This window comes from Theropithecus gelada, chromosome 2 (genome assembly GCF_003255815.1).
Source record: "Theropithecus gelada isolate Dixy chromosome 2, Tgel_1.0, whole genome shotgun sequence".
NCBI lineage: Eukaryota > Metazoa > Chordata > Mammalia > Primates > Cercopithecidae > Theropithecus > Theropithecus gelada.
Window position 1 is genome coordinate 39030973 of NC_037669.1, and position 18704 is coordinate 39049676.

The 18704-nt window shown below is 38.1% G+C and overlaps 2 protein-coding genes across 5 annotated transcripts in view; one reads left to right on the forward strand and one right to left on the reverse strand.

Annotated features, from left to right (window-relative positions):
* IGSF11 (immunoglobulin superfamily member 11) overlaps positions 1-1101 on the reverse strand; it is a 208109-nt gene extending 207008 nt beyond the window's left edge. Inside the window, exon 1 of the mRNA XM_025375594.1 lies at positions 842-1101. The gene's annotated coding sequence lies outside the window, so the exon portion shown is untranslated. The remainder of the gene's footprint in view (positions 1-841) is intronic.
* Positions 1015-16963, forward strand: C2H3orf30 (chromosome 2 C3orf30 homolog). 4 transcript variants are annotated; one of them, XM_025375589.1, is made up of 4 exons: positions 1015-1772; positions 1869-2713; positions 3304-3447; positions 6360-6591. In XM_025375589.1, the coding sequence occupies exons 1-4, from the start codon at positions 1223-1225 to the stop codon at positions 6426-6428; spliced, it is 1608 nt and encodes a 535-aa protein (XP_025231374.1). In that variant the 5' UTR covers positions 1015-1222; the 3' UTR covers positions 6429-6591. The 4 variants fall into 4 exon arrangements, with proteins under 4 accessions (XP_025231374.1, XP_025231375.1, XP_025231376.1 ...); XM_025375590.1 differs by having other exon boundaries at positions 6363-6495; XM_025375591.1 differs by lacking the exon at positions 3304-3447 and adding an exon at positions 16918-16963 and having other exon boundaries at positions 1015-2713; positions 6363-6422.
* Positions 16964-18704: the final 1741 nt, after the last annotated feature.

Consider the following 18704-nt stretch of genomic DNA (forward strand, 5'->3'; position numbering starts at 1 on the left):
TTCTTAAGGTTGATTGCAAAGGGGGAGGGCCAAATGTCAAAACCTGGGCCCCACTGGCCAACACCATCAAATACAAATTCTCCACTTGCTAAATATTCCTTCTGGTATCTTTCTCCACTTTCCTTACTCCCTTCCTTTCTGGAACTCTGGTTTGGCCTCCTTCTAACTCGCCTCTCTGCGGTAAGACCACTAGATGGTGCAGTTTTAGAACCCATTCTCACTGGATCTTCTCTCGTCTCTCTGGCTCTCCCGCCATAGATCACATGTCTAATTCAGCAAGAAAACACCTTGGAGCAGGAGTTTCCACTGCCAAGACAGCTATACCCAAAGGGGATGGAAAACAACTGGTGACCTGTCCTTTGGATGGGGGAGAGGACACTCCTGCAGGAATAAACTGCCGCCCGAGGGGTGTGTTAGGGGTGGAGAGCAAAACTCTTTTCTTTACATTCTTTTCTTGTGAGGGCAGATCCCTAAGATTGTAATAGCATGAGTGTTAGTAAGACTAAACTCTTCCTGGTACTACTGAAAACAGCACTGGCACTGTAAAGGTAGTACTGAAAAATGTAAAAGAATATAATGTGGTTGTGTTACCACAACACTGAATAGAGTCAAAGAAGAGTAACTTTTAGCAAGACTATTTACTTAGCACAGCGCCCAGTCTAGCATCATACTGTGCATTACATTTGTGATTAGAGACAAACTCAGTACCAAAGTGTGAATTTGAGTTATTGGCAATAGCAACAACCTCTGTTCAGGTTTGTGGTCCTCGTGCAGCTGGTTGTGTGTTCATCTGCTAACATTTGGAGGTGCGGGGGGGGGATGTTAATCAGGGGAGCAGTACCTGAGAGAGGGCCTTTTTCTCACACACTGCCGAGAACCTCCGCGAACAAGGAAGAGGGTAAATCTCGAGGTGGCGATGCACGGAGCCCCGTGGCCTGGTCCTGGTCGCTCGGCTTGGGGAGGAGAAGCTCTAGCTGCCAGAGCCTGGGAATCGCCTCTTCTCAGGAGATGGCGTAGTCCCTGCGCTCGCCTGCGCCCTGCAGGGTCAGCTGACGGCCATCCCTCCACTTACAACAGCGGGGCGGCCACTCGCCCTGACGCGCAGAGACCCGAACAAAGCCCGTGGGAATCATGTGGCGTTCCTGAAGGGTCACCTAGACGACCCAGCCCAGCTCCACCCACAGTGCCTGGCAACCTAGACCAGTCAGGAACGCGGCAGGAAATGGAAGAGCCTCCACAAGAGGCACTGGCTGAACCCTTGGAACATGAAAGCCCAGCCGCTCCCTCAAGTGCTGGCCACACTAATGGCCAGGAAGACGACGACCAGAAGAACCAGGCCGAAAGGAAGGCAGATAACCACACTGCTCACAGAATAGCTGACCAGACTGCCCTGAGAGTGCCTAGCCAGGCTAAGTTCAACATATTTAGCCAAACTACCAATGGAGTAGCTGAACAAAATGGGCGTAGTACACCTGGTCAGGCTGGCCACAGAGCATCCGACCCTGCTAATGTTTCTGACCTTAGAGCAGATGATCAGGTTGACCAAACACCATCTGAACAAACTGAAGGCAAGGCATCTAGCCAAGCTAATAATGTACAGTATGAACAGAGTGATGGTCAGGTGTCTGGCCTGACCGAGGAAAGAACTGCTGAACAGATTGAACGAAGATTATCTAGCCAGGCTGAGAGAGTAACTTCTGGGCAGATTGATGGTAGACTGTCTATGCCATCTGACCAGAGAGGTTCCAGACAGACTGACCACAGAATGTCAGGCCAGGCTGAGAGAAGAACTTCCGAGCATATTGGTGGTAGATTATCTACACAGTCTAACCGAAGAGCTTCTGAACAGACTGACCGCAAAATGGCAGGCCAGTCCGAGAGAAGAGCTTCCGAGCAGATGGACCGTAGACTATCTGACAAGGCTGAGGGAATAACTTCTGAGCAGATTACATACACATTATCCAGACTATCTGAGAAAAGACCTTCTGTGCAGATTGACAGTGGGTCATCCGTACCATCTGACCGAAGTCCTTCTGTGCAGATTGACAGTGGATCATCCGTACCATCTGACCAAAGACCTTCAGTACAGATTGACCGCAGAATGTCAGGCAAAGTTAGGAGAACTTCTGTGAAGACTGACTACAGATTGGCTAGCCTGGTTGACCAAGGAACTTCTGAGCAGATTGACCTCAGATCGCATGGCCTCGTTGACCACAAAACATCTATAAAGACTCACCACCAAGTGTATGGCAAAGCCACTGAACTAGCTGAACACCAGACTATTGACCAAGCTCATAGTAATGCTGATCAACCTCCAGTTGACAAGGCTGACTACAGTGAATCTGACCAGATTGACCACTTAGCAGACAGACAAGCTAATCACAAAGACCAACTGTCTTACTATGAAAGACATGGCCAGTCTGAAGACAGGATATTTCCCCAGTTAGGCAATAGCAAGAAGGACAAAGAGGCTGACTACAGAGTACAACCCGGCAAATTTGAGGACAGCCAAGTAGACCTCAATTCCAAGCTTTCAGTTGAAATGGAAACTCAAAATGCAACCACTACCCCAGCCTACCACCCAGTTGATGCCAGATTCACCAGTAATTTCCAAGCAAAAGACCAAGCCCTTTTCCCAAGACTCCCCTCCATCTCATCCAAATTGAACCATATTAGTAGTCAAGAAAAAACTCAAGCCGTAGTAACCAAATCTGTAAGTTAAATGGGCATTTGATACCTACCTGGGAGATCAGAGATCTAGATGGGGCCTGGAGAGTAGAAATAGGGGTACAATGGAAGGGCATATATTGCATCAAGGATAAAGAAAAAACGCACATGTTGTGGTATATGTGACCCATAATTTCAGGAAGGGCAAAAGAAGGATGGGAAATAAAAGAGAAGTATTGCCTTCTCTACTCCCAAAGGCCGTTCAGGAAGGATTAAAAACCAGGATTCAGGAAACCTGCCTTTTACGTCCTGGTTCTGCAACTAACTCTGTGATATTAAGTCATTTTCCCTCTCTGGGCTTCTACCAGGAGACGGGAATTTGGAGTCGATTAGAGATCCCTGCGAAGGGAAAAGTATTTGAAGTTGATTGGCAATGCCTAGGGTACCCCCCAGGACATGAGGTGCATTATATTGCACCTGGAGACCTGGAGGATTATCCAAGTCTCTCTTAAAAATGTGTCTTTTCTCCAGCTCCTGGTGTTAAGATCTCATTGACATCAGATTTCACTGATAATGACAATTCCTAGGCCCTTCAGGTTTACTAAGGATTCTTTGGTGGGGGGATTTAAATTTCAGGATGAATTTTCAGAAATTGAGCAAGGAAAGAGCTATCGTATACGCAATCAAACTTGTAGAAGGTTCCCTTCTATAGTTTATGAAGATCCTTATCAAGTTGCACTCCAATACATGGAAAAACACCACATTCTGCAAATATTCCAGGTAAACCTCTCAATTCCTCTCTTTAATTGTAAGTTTTTCAAGAGGTACAAGAAAGGGTGTATTCTGTAAAAAGGGATATATTCTAATTGAGAAATTAATAAGTGCATTAAGATGTAGTTACCATAAGTAGTAAATGATAAACACCAAATAGATGATACCATTGTATGAAGCCATTCAGAGGGATTATAGATCAGGTAGGTTGGTTGATAGGGAAAAACTTGGCCAAAGGTTAAAGAGCCAGACTAGGAAGGAAGGACAAAATATTATCAATTGAAAAGAAGAGAAAAAGGAAATCCAGGCAGAAGTATTATACCATCACATGTTGCTTAATAATGAGGATATGTTCTGAGAGTTCTGAAACATGCATCATCAGGCAATTTTGTCACTGTGTGAACATCGGTGTACTTACACAAATCTAGATGATATAGCCTACCACACACTTAGGCTATATGGTATAGCCTATTGCTCCTAGGCTACAAACTTGTATTGTACATTATTATAATGAATACTGTAGGCAATGTAATATAATGGGAAGTATTTGTGTATCTAAACATAGAAAACATACAGTAAAATTACCATATGAGAGATAAAAATGGTACACCGCTATGGAGTACTTAACTATGTATGGAGCTTGCAGGCCTGGAAGTTGCTCTGAGCGAGTCAGTGAGTGAGTGCATGCTGAGTTAGTGTAAAGGCCTTGGATGTTACTGTACAATACTGTAGACTTTAGAAACATTGAACACTTAGGCTACACTAAATTTTTTTAACATGTTTTTCTTCAAAACTAAATTAACCTTAGCTTACTGTAGCTTTTTAACTTTATAAACTTTTAAATTTTTTAATCTTCTGACTGTTTTATAATAACACTTAGCTTAAAATACACATTGTACAGCTATACAAAAATATTTTTCTTTACATTCTTATTCCGTAATCTTGGTTCTATTTTTTAATTTTTTTTTACTTTTATTTTTCTACTTTTTTAACATTTTTGATTTAAAACTAAGACACAAATACACACTAACCTATGCCTACAGGGTCAGAATGATCAATATCACTGTCTTCCACCTTCACAACTTGTCCCACTGGCAGGTCTTCAGAGGCAATAAATGCATGGAGCTGTCATCTCCAGTAATAACAATGCCTTCTCCTGGAATACCCCCTGAAAAACCTCCCTGCTGTTTTACAGTTAACTTTTTTTAAATAGGTAGACAGAATACATTCTAAATAAATCACATAGCAAGTACATAAACCAGCAACATAGTCATTTATTTTCAAGTATGATGTACTGTCATAACTTCATGTGCTATATTTTTATACGACTGGTAGCAAAGTAGGTTTGTTTACACCAGCATCACCACAGACACATGATTAATGTTTTGCACTATGGCATTATGACAGCTATGACAGCTATGACATCACTAGACAATAGGAATTTTTCAGCTCCATTAAAATCTTGAAACACATCACTATATGGAACATGACTATACTTTCAAAAGATGACCAATCTCGTAACCATCTAAGAATCCACATGCTCTAGAGGGGAAAAGAAATACTTTAAAATTGCTTCTAATTCTTCAAATTACAAATCTCATTGACCTCAGTATGTGGTGCTGGAATTTGTGGTTAGAAAGGTGTAAAATAAGAATGGCTTACCTCAAATGAAAACCTTTAAACTGAAAATTTTTGAATGTAAAGAAGTAGAGCATAGAGGAAAGAGAACAGATTTTGTAATCTGTTAGCCCAAGGCTCAAATCCTAACTTTGTACTTCTTGTCTTTGTGATTTGGGAAAAATTACTTAACTTTTGTGAACCTAAGATTCCTCACATAAAATAAGGATAAGTGATGTCTACTTCATTAACCTTGGTCTATGCCTTTTCCTTTTTCAAATGTCTTTTTGTTGGAAGAGTACTAATGTCTGGGTTTCTGGCTTTAATTAAAGAACTACTAATTATTAAACTGAAGGATGAAACCTGTTGAGACTTCCATTGAGGCAGTAGTTTTAATCATTTTATAATTTTCTTCACCTGTGAAGAAAAAAATGCTTATGCATGCAATATTGTTATACGAAAAAATAGTAATTAAATATGTGTTCAACAGAAATAGATATAAAACACATAATGGAATGATGTTGTTGCCTTAGATAGACCTGAATATTTTATCCTGAAATCTGCCTGATTGTTATGCCCTGCAAGTGAGAATTGTGCTTACTTTATTATAATTCTTTAATTTATTCAATAACAACAAAAGTATGGAAGTGTATCTAAAGTTTTATGTATACTTTTTCATAATATTATAATACTGAACATCATTTTTGCCATTTATAATCAAATGTCTCAGAAGGAAGATTCTATGCAAAATTGTGCAGTGTTTTAAAATTTTTATTCAAAAAGTTTTTCTCGTACTGTTCTTCAAAGCAAATAATTTATTAATTTCTCAATCTAGCAAGATCACAATTCTCAAAACAAATACTTTCTTCCAAACTTTCTCACTATCTCTTTGATCTTGGAAACTAGTGAAAATATCAATTGCTATTTATACTAAATTTTTATTTCTCTAAATTTTACCTTAATTTGACTAATTTTATTGGTAATAATAAAGTAAGCTGTTACTTAATTTCTTCAAAATACCATAGTGAGCCGGAAATAGTGGTGTGCACCTATAGTCCTAGCTACTCAGGATGCTGAGGCAGGAGGATTCCTTGAGCCCAGGAGTTTGAAGCTATAGTGAGCTATGAACTATGATAGTACCACTGCATTCCGTCTTGGGTGACAGAGTGATAACCCATCTCTGAAAAAAACAAAAGCTATGGTATGTGTTAGGTTAGTGGGAGAGATAGCGTCAAATATAACCTGTTCACATAACTTTTGCTCAGAGCCATAATATGTTGCCTTATGCTCTCTCTCTCTCTCAGCAGATTACTGAAAACTTAGTCTATGAAAAGCCAGAGGACCCCCTGAATTTTATGCTGTGCCAGGTATAGAATTGGAGAAAAAGAACAACCTTTTAATTCTCTTTATTGTAAAATACAGCACACATACAGCAAACTGTATAGAACAAAGTACGTACAACTCTGAATTCTTATGAAGCAAACGTACCTTTGATTACCATTCAAGTTTTAAAAAAATAAATAAAACATAACCAGCATCCCAGAAGCCCCCCTCCTTTCCCTCACAGTTATTACTTCCCACAAAAGGATTCTTTATGACCTTTATGGCAATAACCTCCTCACTTTTCTTTATAATTTTATCACTAAACCTGAATCATGAAATACTTGTGTTTATATTTGTCAGCTTTTGAACTGTATATAAAGGGAACCATGTCATATGTAATCAATTGTATCTGGTTTCTTATGCTCAAAATTATGTCATCGGGATTGATCCATGCTGTTGTATGTGGCAATAGTTCATTCATTTTAATTGGCAGGGGTGTCCAATCTTTTGGCTTCCCTGGGCCACTTTGGAAGACAAATTGGGGCCACACGTAAAATACACTAACAATGACAGCTGATGACCTGAGGAGGAAAAAAAAACGCAAAAGAAATCTCATAATATTTTAAGAAAGTTTACGAATTTTTGTTGGGTCTCATTCAAAGCTGTCCTGGACCACATGTAGCCCACAAACTGCAGGTTGGACAAGCCTGCTGTACAGTATTCATTGTGTAGAATACCATAATGTATCCTACCTTCAATGGGAATTCAGGTTGTTTCCAGCTTGGAGTTATTGCAAAAAGTTTTGCTGTAAATCTTCTTGCACATGTCTTTTGGTAACACATTTCTCTTGAGTGCATACCTTGAAGAGTAATTGCTGGATCATAGGGTATGTGTTTCCTCAGCTTTAGTAGATTATTTCAAACAATTTCCCAAAGTGATTATACCCATTTATGTTCCCACCAGCAGTGTGTAAGAGTTCCAGTTGTTCCACATCCTTACCCATGCTTACTACTATCAGTGGTTTTAGCATCAGCCATTTCGATAGGTGAATAGTAACATATCATTGCAATTTCATTTTGCTTTTTCCTGATTACTAAGGCAGTTGCATATCTTTTCATTTGTTTATTGGCCATTTGGAAATACTTATTTTTCTACTGTATTGTTTGTCTTTTTCTTAATCATTAGTAACAATTTTCCATATATTCTGGTTATGACTTCTTTGTTAATTATGCTTGTTGCAGGTGTCTTTCCACTGTGTCTTCCCTTTATTTCTCTTAAATGTATCTTTGCGTGAACAGAAATTATTAATTTTAATATAGTCAAATTTAACCATCTTTTGTTTTATGATTAGCATTTTCAGTGTCCTGTTTTAGAAGCTTCCCGTTAGCCCAAGCTCTTGACGGGCTGTGTCGCTCAGGCTGGAGTGCAGTGGCGCGATCTTGGCTCACTGCAGCCTCCACCTCCCAGATTCAAGGGATTATCCTGCCTCCCGAGTAGCTGGGACTACAGGCATGCGCCACCCCGCCCAGCTAAATTTTTTGTATTTTTAGTAGAGACAGGAATACACCATGTTGGTTAGGCTGGTCTTAAACTCCTGACCTCAAATGATCCGCTCGCCTGGGCCTCCCAAAGTGCTGGGATTACAGGCATGAGCCATAGCACCCAGTCGACCATAGTTTTCCATAATATCTCATGAAAGTTTCTTTGTGGTTGGTCTTTTTAAAGAGCAGGGGGTGGGGGTTAGTTTTGTTTGTTGCTTTCACATTTATATCCACAATTGGTCTGGAATTGATTTTGTGCATTGTGTAAGCTGGGGCCAAGTTTCATTTTCTTCCAGTCAGATATCGAGTTGAGCAAGTGCCTTTTAGTAAAACAACTATATCTTCCATATTGCTCTACTTGAATTATATAGTATATTTGTCCATCTTTGCTTCAAAACAAGACTGTCTTATTGCTTGTACAAAGTATAATTAAGCTTTTTGTTGATCTTATATCCAGCAACCTTACTAAACTCAAATTATTAATTCTAATAATGTATGTGTTTATTCTTTAGGTGTTTCTACAGATATATGTAAATAGTAACAGTTTTATTTTGGCCTTTACAATCCTTTTCCTTTTTTCCTCCTTGTTTTATTGCATGTATGATATATCTTCTCTTTGACTCTTCAGATCCACCTTCCTGTCTTCTCTACCACAAAAATACTAACTTGGAATTACCAAATCAACAGGCTCTCATTCCTTCTGACTTCCAATTGGGTTAAGCCAATGGAAAACCCTGGAAGATGATTATAAGGAGGAAACAAGGTGAAATCAGGTTTATTCTCCTGGCTTTCTCCCCTAAGAGGTCACCTTGATCTGTCTGTCTTAAGCTGTCTCACAGTATCTTATTTTATATGACTATTTTCTTCTGAATTCCAGCAATGTTCTCTCTTCTTGACCCTTCAACCCTAAAGTAAGTTCAACTGCTACTAGCTTTGGATTATTATATTGTCCCATGTGACTCCCCCTGCCTAATTCTTTTCAAATAGCCCATTTATAAATAAACTCTCATTGAATTCTATTATAAGTATGCCATCCATTTCCTGTTGGAATGCTGACACTGGTTAGGGATGTCCTGTTTAATTAATGCTGAATAGAAGTAGCTACAGTGGTTCAACTTACTTGCTTTTGTACTTTTCTCACTGATATATAATAGTTGCACATATTTTTAAGGTGCATGTGATATTTTCATACATATATACAATGTGTAATGATCAAATCGGATAATTGAAATATTTACTACCTAAAACATTTATCTTTTTTTTCTTTTGGGAACACTATAATTCTTCTCTTCTAGCTATTTTGAAATATACAATAAAATATTAACTATAGTTTTCTTACTGTACTAAATATGAGAACTTATTCCTTTTAACTGTATTTTGTACCCATAACCAATTTCTCTGCATCTTCCCTTCCCCTTTTCCCTTTCTAGCCTCTGGTAACCATGAATCTATTCTGCCTCCATGAGATCCACTTTTTTAGATCTCATATGAGTGAAAACATGAAATATTTGTCTTTCTGTGCCTGGCTTATTTCACTTAACATAAAGACCTCCAGTTCCATCCATGTTGCTGCAAATAACAGGACTTCCTTCTTTTTATGTCTGCATAGTATTCCGTTATATATATGTGCCACATTTTCTTTATCCATTCATGTGTTGATAAACACTTAGGTTGATTCCTTACCTTGGATCTTTTGAATAGTGCTGTAGTAAACATGGGAGTGCAGATATCTCTTCAAAACACTGATTTCCTTTCCTTTGGAAATAATAGCCAGCAGTGGGATTGCTCGACTATATCGTAGTTCTGTTTTTAGTTTTGTTTCATATTCATAATGGCTGTAATACTTTACATTTACACCAATAGTGTGAAGTATTCCTCTTTCTTTGTATCTCCACCAGCACACTTGGTTTGTTTGGTGGTCTGGTTTTTCTTTTTTTTAAGTTGTTTGTTTGTTTTTTGGTCTTTTTGATAATAGCCATTCTAACTGGGATGAGATGGCATCTCATTGTGGTTTTGATTTGCATTTCCCTGATGATTAGTAATATTGAGCATTTTCCCATATACATCTTGACCATTTGTATATCTTATTTGGAGATATGTATATTCAGATCTTTTGCTTATTTTAAGTTGTGTTATTTTTTGCTGAGTTGTCTGAGTTCCTCTAGTTACTAATCCTTTGTCAGATGAATAGTTTGCAAATATTTTTCCCACTTTGTAGGTTGTCTCTTAACTCATTTTGTTTGCTGTGCAGAGAAGCTTTTTTTAATGAGGCTAGATTACTTGAGATTACTTGATGTAATCTCATTTGTCTAGTTTTGCTTTTGTTGCCTGTACTTTTGAGGCCTTACCTAAAAATCTTCATTCAGATCAATGTCCTATTGCTTTTTTTCCAATGGTTTATTCTAGTATTTTCGAAGTTTCAGGTTTTACATTTAAGTCCGTAATCCATTTTGAGTTGATTTTTGTATATGGTGAAAGATAGGGATGTAGTTTTATTTTTCTGCATATGGACATCCTGTATACCAAGCACCATTTATTAAAGAGTCTGTTCTTTCCCCCAATATATATTATTGGCATCTTTGTCAAAAATTAGTTGACTGTAAGTGCATGGATATATTTCTGAGTTGTCTATTCTGTTCCATTAGTCTATGTGTCTGTTTTTATGCCAGTACCATGCTGTTTTAGTTACTGTAGCTTTGTAGTATAATTTGAATTCATCTGGTGTGATACCTTCTAGTATTCTCTGATGGTTATTTGTATTTCTGTGGGGTCAGTGGTGGTATCCCCTTTATCATTTCTCATTGTGTTCATTTGAATCTTCTCTCTTTTCTTTTTTATTACTTTAACTAGCAGTCTATCTATTGATATATTTTTTTTAACCAGCTCCTGAATTCATTGATTTTTTGAAGGATTTTTTGTATCTCTATCTCTTTCAGTTTCACTCTGAGCTTGGTAATTTCTTGCCTTCTGCTAGCTCTGGGGTTTGCTTGCTCTTAGTTCTCTAGTTCTTTAAGTTGTGATGTTAGGGTGACAATTTGAGACCTTTCTAGCTTTTTGATGTGCATTTAGGGCTATAAATTTCTCTCTTAACACTGCTTTAGCTATATCCCAGAAGTTCTGGTATGTTGTCTTTTTGTTCTCATTGGTTTCAGATAACTTCTTGATTTCTGCCTTAATTTCATTGTTTACCCCAAAGTCATTCAGGAGCAGGTTGTTCAATTTCCATGTAGTTGTGTGGTTTTGAGTGGGTTTCCTAATCTGGAGATCTAATTTGATTGGACTGCAGTCTGAGAGACTGTTTGTTATGATTTCACATCTTTTACATTTGCTGAGAAGTGTTTTACTTCCAATTATGTGATTAATTTTAGAGTAAGTGCCATGTGGCACCAAAAAAATGTATATTCGGTGTTTTAAGGTGGAGAGTTCTGTAGATATCTATCAGGTCCAGTTGGTCCAGAGCTGAGTTCTAGTCCTGAATATCTTTGTTAATTTTCTGTCTCAATGATCTGTCCAATACTGACAGTGGGGTATTAAAAGTCTCCCACTATTGTTGTATGGGGCTCTAAGTCTCTTTGTAGGTCTTTAATAACTTGTTTTATGAATCTGGGTGCTCCTGTATTGAGTGCATATGTATTTAGAAGAGTTAGTTCTTCTTCCTGAATCAAACCCTTTACCATTTTGTAATGCCCTTGTCTTTTTTGTCCTTTGTTGGTTTAAAGTCTATTTGGTCAGAAACTAGGATTGTAACCCCTGCTTTTTTCTGCTTTCCATTTGCTTTGTAAATTTTCCTCCATCTCTTAATTTTGAGCCTGTGTGTGTCTTTGCATGTGAGATGTCTCTTGAGTTCAGCACACCAGTGGGTCTTGTCTTTTATCCTGCTTGCCATTCTGTGTCTTTTAATTGGGGCATTTAGCCCATTTACATTTAAGGTTAATATTGTTATGTGTGAATTTGGTCCTGTCATCATCATGCTGGCTAATTTTGCAGACTTGTTAATGTAGTTGTTTCATAGTGTCGTTGGTCTGTGTACTTTGGGGTATTTTTATAGTGGCTGGTAATGGTTTTTCCAAGTTTGTGCTGAGAGGTCTGCTGCTAGCCTGATTGGGTTCCCCTTGTAGGTTCCTGATCTCTCTCTCTGGCTGCCTTTAAGATTTTTTTTCTTTTATGTTTATCTTGGTGAATCTGATGACTATGTGCCTTGGGGATGGTTGTCTTGTATGGTATCTCACAGGGGTTCTCTATTTTTCTTAAATTTTTATGTCCACCTCTGTGGTAAGATTGGGGAAATTTTCGTGAACTATATCCTCACTCTGTTTTCCAAGTTGTTTATTTTCTCTCCTTTTCTCTCAGGAATGCCAGTGAGTCATAGATTTGGTCCCTTCACAATCCCACTTTTTTTGGAGGTTTTATTCATTTTTTTAAATAAAAAATAAAAAACTTTTGCCAACTGAATTGATTCAAAAAACTGGTCTTCCAGCTCTGATATTCTTTCCTCACCTTGGTCAATTCTGCTGTTAATGATTCTAACCGTATTAGTCATTCTTGAAGTGAATTCTTCAATTATATAAGTTCAATTTTGTTCTGTCTTAAAATGGTTATTTCATCTTTCAGTTCCTAAAATGAATCATTTTAGTGGATTCCTTGGGTTGGGTTTCAACTTTCTGCTGGATCTCAATGATCTTTCTTGCCATGCAGATTCTGAATTCTATATCTGTCATTTCAGTCATTTCAATCTGGTTTAAAACCATTGCTGGGGGACTAGTCTGTTAATTTGAAGGTAAAGGGTCACTTTGGTTTTTGGAATTACCAGAGATTTTGCATTGATTCTTTCTCATGTGTGAGGGCTAGTATTTCTTTACCTGTGATGGGAGTTGCGTATAATCAGTTGGCTTCATTTCTGCTTGCTTTCAGAGGGCCAATGCTCTGTGCAGGATTTTTGTGGCTGGGTTTTTACTTTAGGTTTCACAGATGCTGTATACTGGCAAAATATTTTTAGTGTTATAATTTGGGCTGATATCCAGTAGTGGTGCTTAAGAGTAGTAGCCAGCAGATAGGCTATTAGCCCTCTGCTCTTTCGTATTTTGACACATTCACAGTAGTGCTCTGCAGTAGAGGGGAGAGAGATGACCACTCCCCCTCAACTAGGTTCACTCCTGGAGTTTGGGGTAGCTGTCACCAATCACTAGCTCTGTACCTGCCTTTCCTTTGTTAGGTGTTCTGGACTGCAGGGCTCCCTCAGGCATGGAGCCACAGCTGGCAGTCAGGCCATACCCTTCCCTAACTGGCCCTGTGGAGGGAGGCACACCCGCTCCCCTACCAGCCTGAGAACCTGGGCGTCTCACCCCTTTCATTGTTCTGAGAGTTTCCCTTTGCTTGGGAGCTGCACAAATCAGTAAGTCCCACCTAGTTAGGAATAGCAGGGGTGAATGAAGTCACCTGGTCCATTATCCAGGCATATCCTGGGGGAACACAGAGCTGTGCCCACCCATAGAGTTCAGGCAGAGGTATGGCCACTGTGTGGAAGCCCCAGCCAGGGAGTGCTGCATGTCTAGGAGCAGCGGTTGGGTGGAGTAATCTGGCCCACCATCCAGGTGCTTCCTGGGAGAACACGTAGCTGCACTGCCCACAGAGTTTAGGCAGAGGCAGGTCTTCTCTGTTGGAAGCCCCATCCAGCATGTTACACTTGCCTAGGAGCAGCAGGGGTGGGTGGAGTAACCTGATCTGCTGTTTGGGTGCTTCCTGGAGAAAAGCAGGAACTGTGTCTCCTGCCAGAGTTCAGGCAGGTGTGGGATCACTGTGCTGGAAGCTGACACTGAGCCTTATCTGGTAACTGGGAGTGGAGCAATCTGACTACTCTCTGGCATCATGACTGTGGCCTTTATTGGGGCTATGGCAGCTTGCACCAGGCTGCTCCAGCACCCAAGGCCTGTGGGTGTCCCTGTGGACTTTAGTGTTGCTTCTGCAGAAACTCTAGATGACTTTCAGTATCAGTCTAGAGGCCCTGTGAGAGTCATGGGTGTTCTTCCATTCCTAGGATTGCATAAGTCCCTGTAGGTAGTGTGGATTCCCTGGGGGTTCTCACCCCTTCCCCTTATTGGGGAGCTTCTCTTGCCTCCAGGCCAGTCCCAGGTGACTGGCTGCTCAGCTTTGCTCTTCTCTATTTTCTATGTCCTCTCACTCCCTTGATGGATCCCCATGTGGTTTCTTCAGTTCATTTTTTTTTTTACTTTCTATCTGTCTTCTATTTCCTATACTTTCCTTCATTTCCAGTGTATTTTCCTTTATTTGATTGAGCATAGTTAGTTATTACAGCTGCTTTAAAGTGCTTGTCTAGAGCCAAGTGCAGTGGCTCATGCCTATAATCCTAGCACTTTGGGATGCCAAGGTGGGCAGATCACTTGAGGCTAGGAGTTCAAAGTCAGCCTGGCCAACATGGTAAAACCCTGTCTCTACTAAAAATACAAAAAATTAGCCAGCTATGGTGGCAGGCACCTGTAGTCCCAGCTACTCAGGAGGCTGAGGCAGGAGAATGGTGTGAACCTGGGAGACGGAGGTTTCAGTGAGCTGAGATCGCACCACTGCACTCCATCCTGGGTGACAGAGTGAGATTCTGTCTCAACAACAACAACAAAAAAATTAGCTGGGTGTGATGGCGTGCACCTGTAATCCCAGCTACTTAGAAGGCTGAGGCACTAGAATCACTTGAACCCAGGAGGCGGAGGTTGCAGTGAGCCAAGATTACACCACTGCACTCTGGCCTGAGTGACAAAGCGAAACTCTGTCTCAAAAATAAAGTGCTTCTCTAGTAACCTCAACACCAGATCATCTTAGAGTTGGCATCTGTTGATTGTCTTTTTCATTTAAAGTGAATTTCTATACTTTCTATAAGTAGAATAATTTTAGACAACCTGGGATATTGTTATTATTATATTGCGTAGTCTGAGATTAGCTATAGTTTTCTGATGAATGTTGATTTTTTTAAAATGGCAGTTAATATGCTTAAATTCAAAGTATAAGTTCTCTCTTGCCTCATGTGATTAACAGGTCATCGCTCAGATCAATTCACATTACTTTGAATCTATCCTATGAGTACATGTTCTAGGGGTCAGCCTGAAGTTCATATACAATATTGGAGAATCTTTTTCTCCTTTCAGAATTCTCCCTCACTCTTCAGAAACTGTTCATATTTGGCCAGGCTACTTCCCCTGATTCTTCCATACAGAAAGACAGCAGGATTTCTTATCAGAGTTTTAGGCATTCTTGTACTGCCACAGCTGTCTATGACTGTGATTTCTATTGGGTCAAAGTGGAAAAAATGAAGAACTCATTTTGGTCACTTGGTCCAAGTTTAGACTTTCCTTTAAAATATATCTGTCTTTGTTTAGGCTCCAGAGCCTTCAGGAAGTTATGTTTTGGTTTGGTTTGATTTTTGCATTGGTTTGTTTGTGGTGGGTGAGGTAGGTGTTGTATTTTGTCCATTGTATACAGCTGTTATCTGCAGGAGTCATTTTTAAGTGCCTTTTCCTGTATTTAGGAAGCAGAACCTCCTTGTTAAAAAATAATATATGCATTTAAAGTTTTATCACATAAATTTAAATATATAGTATTTTCATTTAATTTAGTTCTAAATAGTTTCTAATATGTATTATAATTTCTTCTTCAACTCATAGGTTTGGGGACATATTATTTGTACAAATTATTAGATATTGGATTTTGTAGTTATCTTTTGGTTTCTAAGTCAATTGCACTTTGCTCATAGAACATACTTTGTATAACATCAAATCTTTGAAATGTGCTTACTTGCTTTATGACACAGCATATGGTTAATAGTTGTGAATAAATTTTTTGTAGTTTTAAAAAAAGGTTTATTCTACAATCATTGGTAAGTGTTCTGAATGTATCCATTATGTCAGGCTTACTAAACATGTTATTCAAGTCTTCTAATATGATTGTGAATTTGTCTATCTCCCTGTAGTTCAGTCAGTTTTTGCTGTGTATATGTGCTTGGGGTTATGTTATTAAGTGCATATGAATTTAGAATTCTTATCTATTTCTGGCAAATTGAACTATTTATTATAAAGAGGTATATCACGTACTCTGACTACTTGGTTCAACATTATTGTGGCTATACCAGATTTATTTTTGTTAACATGTAAATTGTATTATATTTTTCTATCCTTATTACTTTTAATTTTCCTCTGTTCTTAGGTTTCAGATATGTTTTCTATAAATAGCATACAGTTGAGTTTTTGCTTTTTATCATGAATACTCAAATCTGGCAAGTTTTTAACCATTTACAATCAATACAATTAAAGATATATTTGAGGTTAAATCTCTTGTTTTGCTATGTGCTATTTGTCCTACTTGTTATGTTTCTTTTTCTTTACTTTTAGCCTTCTTTTATCATTCCATTTTCCCTCTATTGGCTTAGAAGTTATCTACTTTTATTTTTTGTTGTTTTTTATTGGGGAAATTTTTTAAATTAGCAAACTTTATTTTTAGAGCAGTTTTAAATTTATAGAAAAATTGGGCAGAAAGAACAGTTTCCATATATCTCCTTACCCTTCCCTCATCTCCCACCACAAATTTCTCCTATTATTAACATTTTGCATTAGTGTGGCACACCTGTTACAAATTGGTGAGCCAGCATTTGATATATTATTATTAACTAAAGACCATAGTTTACATTAGGGTTCTTTCTTTGTGTCGCACATTATGGGCTTTGACACATATATATGATCTACTGTGACATGGATCTACTGTAACAGTATTATACAGAATGTGGTCACTGTTCTAACAATCCTCATGATATTTTATAATAGTTCCCATAGAGACTGTAACATATGTCCTTGATGTATCAAAGTACAAATTATTTGCACCAGCTCAATATACGGATTTCTGTATTTTGAATCTCTACATATTTTAGCCTAACAAAATATGGTAATTCCAAGTAAACCAAAATTGCAAGTGGAAAAAAATTGTTTTTCATTCTCCCTAGGTGCAGGAAATGATGAAAAACAGAGACAAAATGTGAAATCTACAAAGAACGAGCCTCTCTTCAGTATTGTTTACAATCATGTGTCAATACTGTGTTCTGTTTTCCATCTGAAAAAAAAATGGTTTTGAATAGACATTGGTGGTGACTCTACCTGAATGTGTTCTTAATTTTTAAGTAAAAAATCTATAGGATATCTATGTAAACTTTACATAACAATTACAGCTATCTCTGGATAATCATACAAAAATATACACATTATACATATGCATTCATTGATATTTCAGTACTCATTCCCCTAAATCCCCGAATAATAAGTTCACAAATCACAACTAGCAATTTATATGTACTTCTTATAAAGCATACAAATCTGTCTCCAAGCTATTTACAAAATGTGTAATCAGAAAATGTGTGAAAAAGAATTTATGACAGCATTTTTTCTCTTAATGAAAGATTATTGTTGTAATATCTCTTTTTTATTTTTACTGTTTCTTCTTTAACTTTGTTTGTTATATTTTGCCATTAGTGGATGCGATTCTAATTTTTTCCTATGGATAGCTCGCTTCTGATTTTTAATCTACAGCAAAACTCAAACATGTTATACTACTCCATACACACCTGTGGGTGAGGCAGAACATCACTTTCTCATTACCATTTCCCCTAAAGAGTATCTGCATCATGTGGAATGTATAACCAGTTCAACTGGTATTTTAATGCAAAAAACCTTAACTTGGTCTGTCTGGTATGAGTGTGTCTGCCTAAAGATCATAACTGAGATGATCATCTGATACTACTTTTGTGATATGAACCTTCCATTTAATTTCTATTTGAACATTACAGGAGACTTGATTTTTTTATATTGTTTAGTTGATGAATTGGTGTGGTTATATGATTGAATTACAATAAATTAAGCTTCTGTTTGAACAATCATGCACAAACTCTAATTTTTTATATCTTTCATTTCTTAAAATTACATAAAAATCGCTTTATAATTTCAAAGTTTACTTGTTTTTTTTTTCAGTTGTCCACAAAATGTATGTGTGCTCAAACTCAATAAATTGTTCTTATTCAAACAGATAAGGAGCTCTGTTGACTGTGGGCTGGCAAAACTAGGTGAAAGCTGATAAACTTGCAGTAAACCTGTGGGAAAAGTTTGAGTTATACAACTAAGGTCATACCAATTAGTTGGGTGAATAAAATAATCCAAAGATAAATGGACCAATAATATTTTAGTGATAAAAACTCAAATGTTATCAACAACAAATGAAATTAATGATTAAATTTAGTTCACTAGTTTTCAATCCTAAGACCAGACAGTTTTGCTATGTTTCTTAAAGCAGAACATTCAGGACCCAACCACACCAGCCACTTTAGTCTTTCTTGTTGGCTTTCTGGGATGCCTTTCACAACTGTCATTTTTGACCTTTCAGAATGAGGCAATGGATCAGAGGGATGGGCTTGGTATGGTACAGCGAACCTGTCTGAAGATGTTTGTCTAAGAAGAAAAGGGAGAAAATGAAGATCAAGCTTCATATGCAATGACTCAGGCTCTCTACTGAAAGAGCTATCTAATATGGAAGCTCAATCAGCTAAAAGTGTATTCAGCTCTTAGTTCCTAAGTGGAAGGAAGTAGTCCCAGGCCAGGAGTAAACACTAAAGAATCTGGGTGGAACTTACTGTCAAGCAGAAAAGAAAGAGGCGTGTCAGAACTGACCCTTTTGGAGTAAAACTGACAGAGGACATGGATGGCTATGTCGAATATAAAAGGAAAATAAATGTTTCAATGTCAG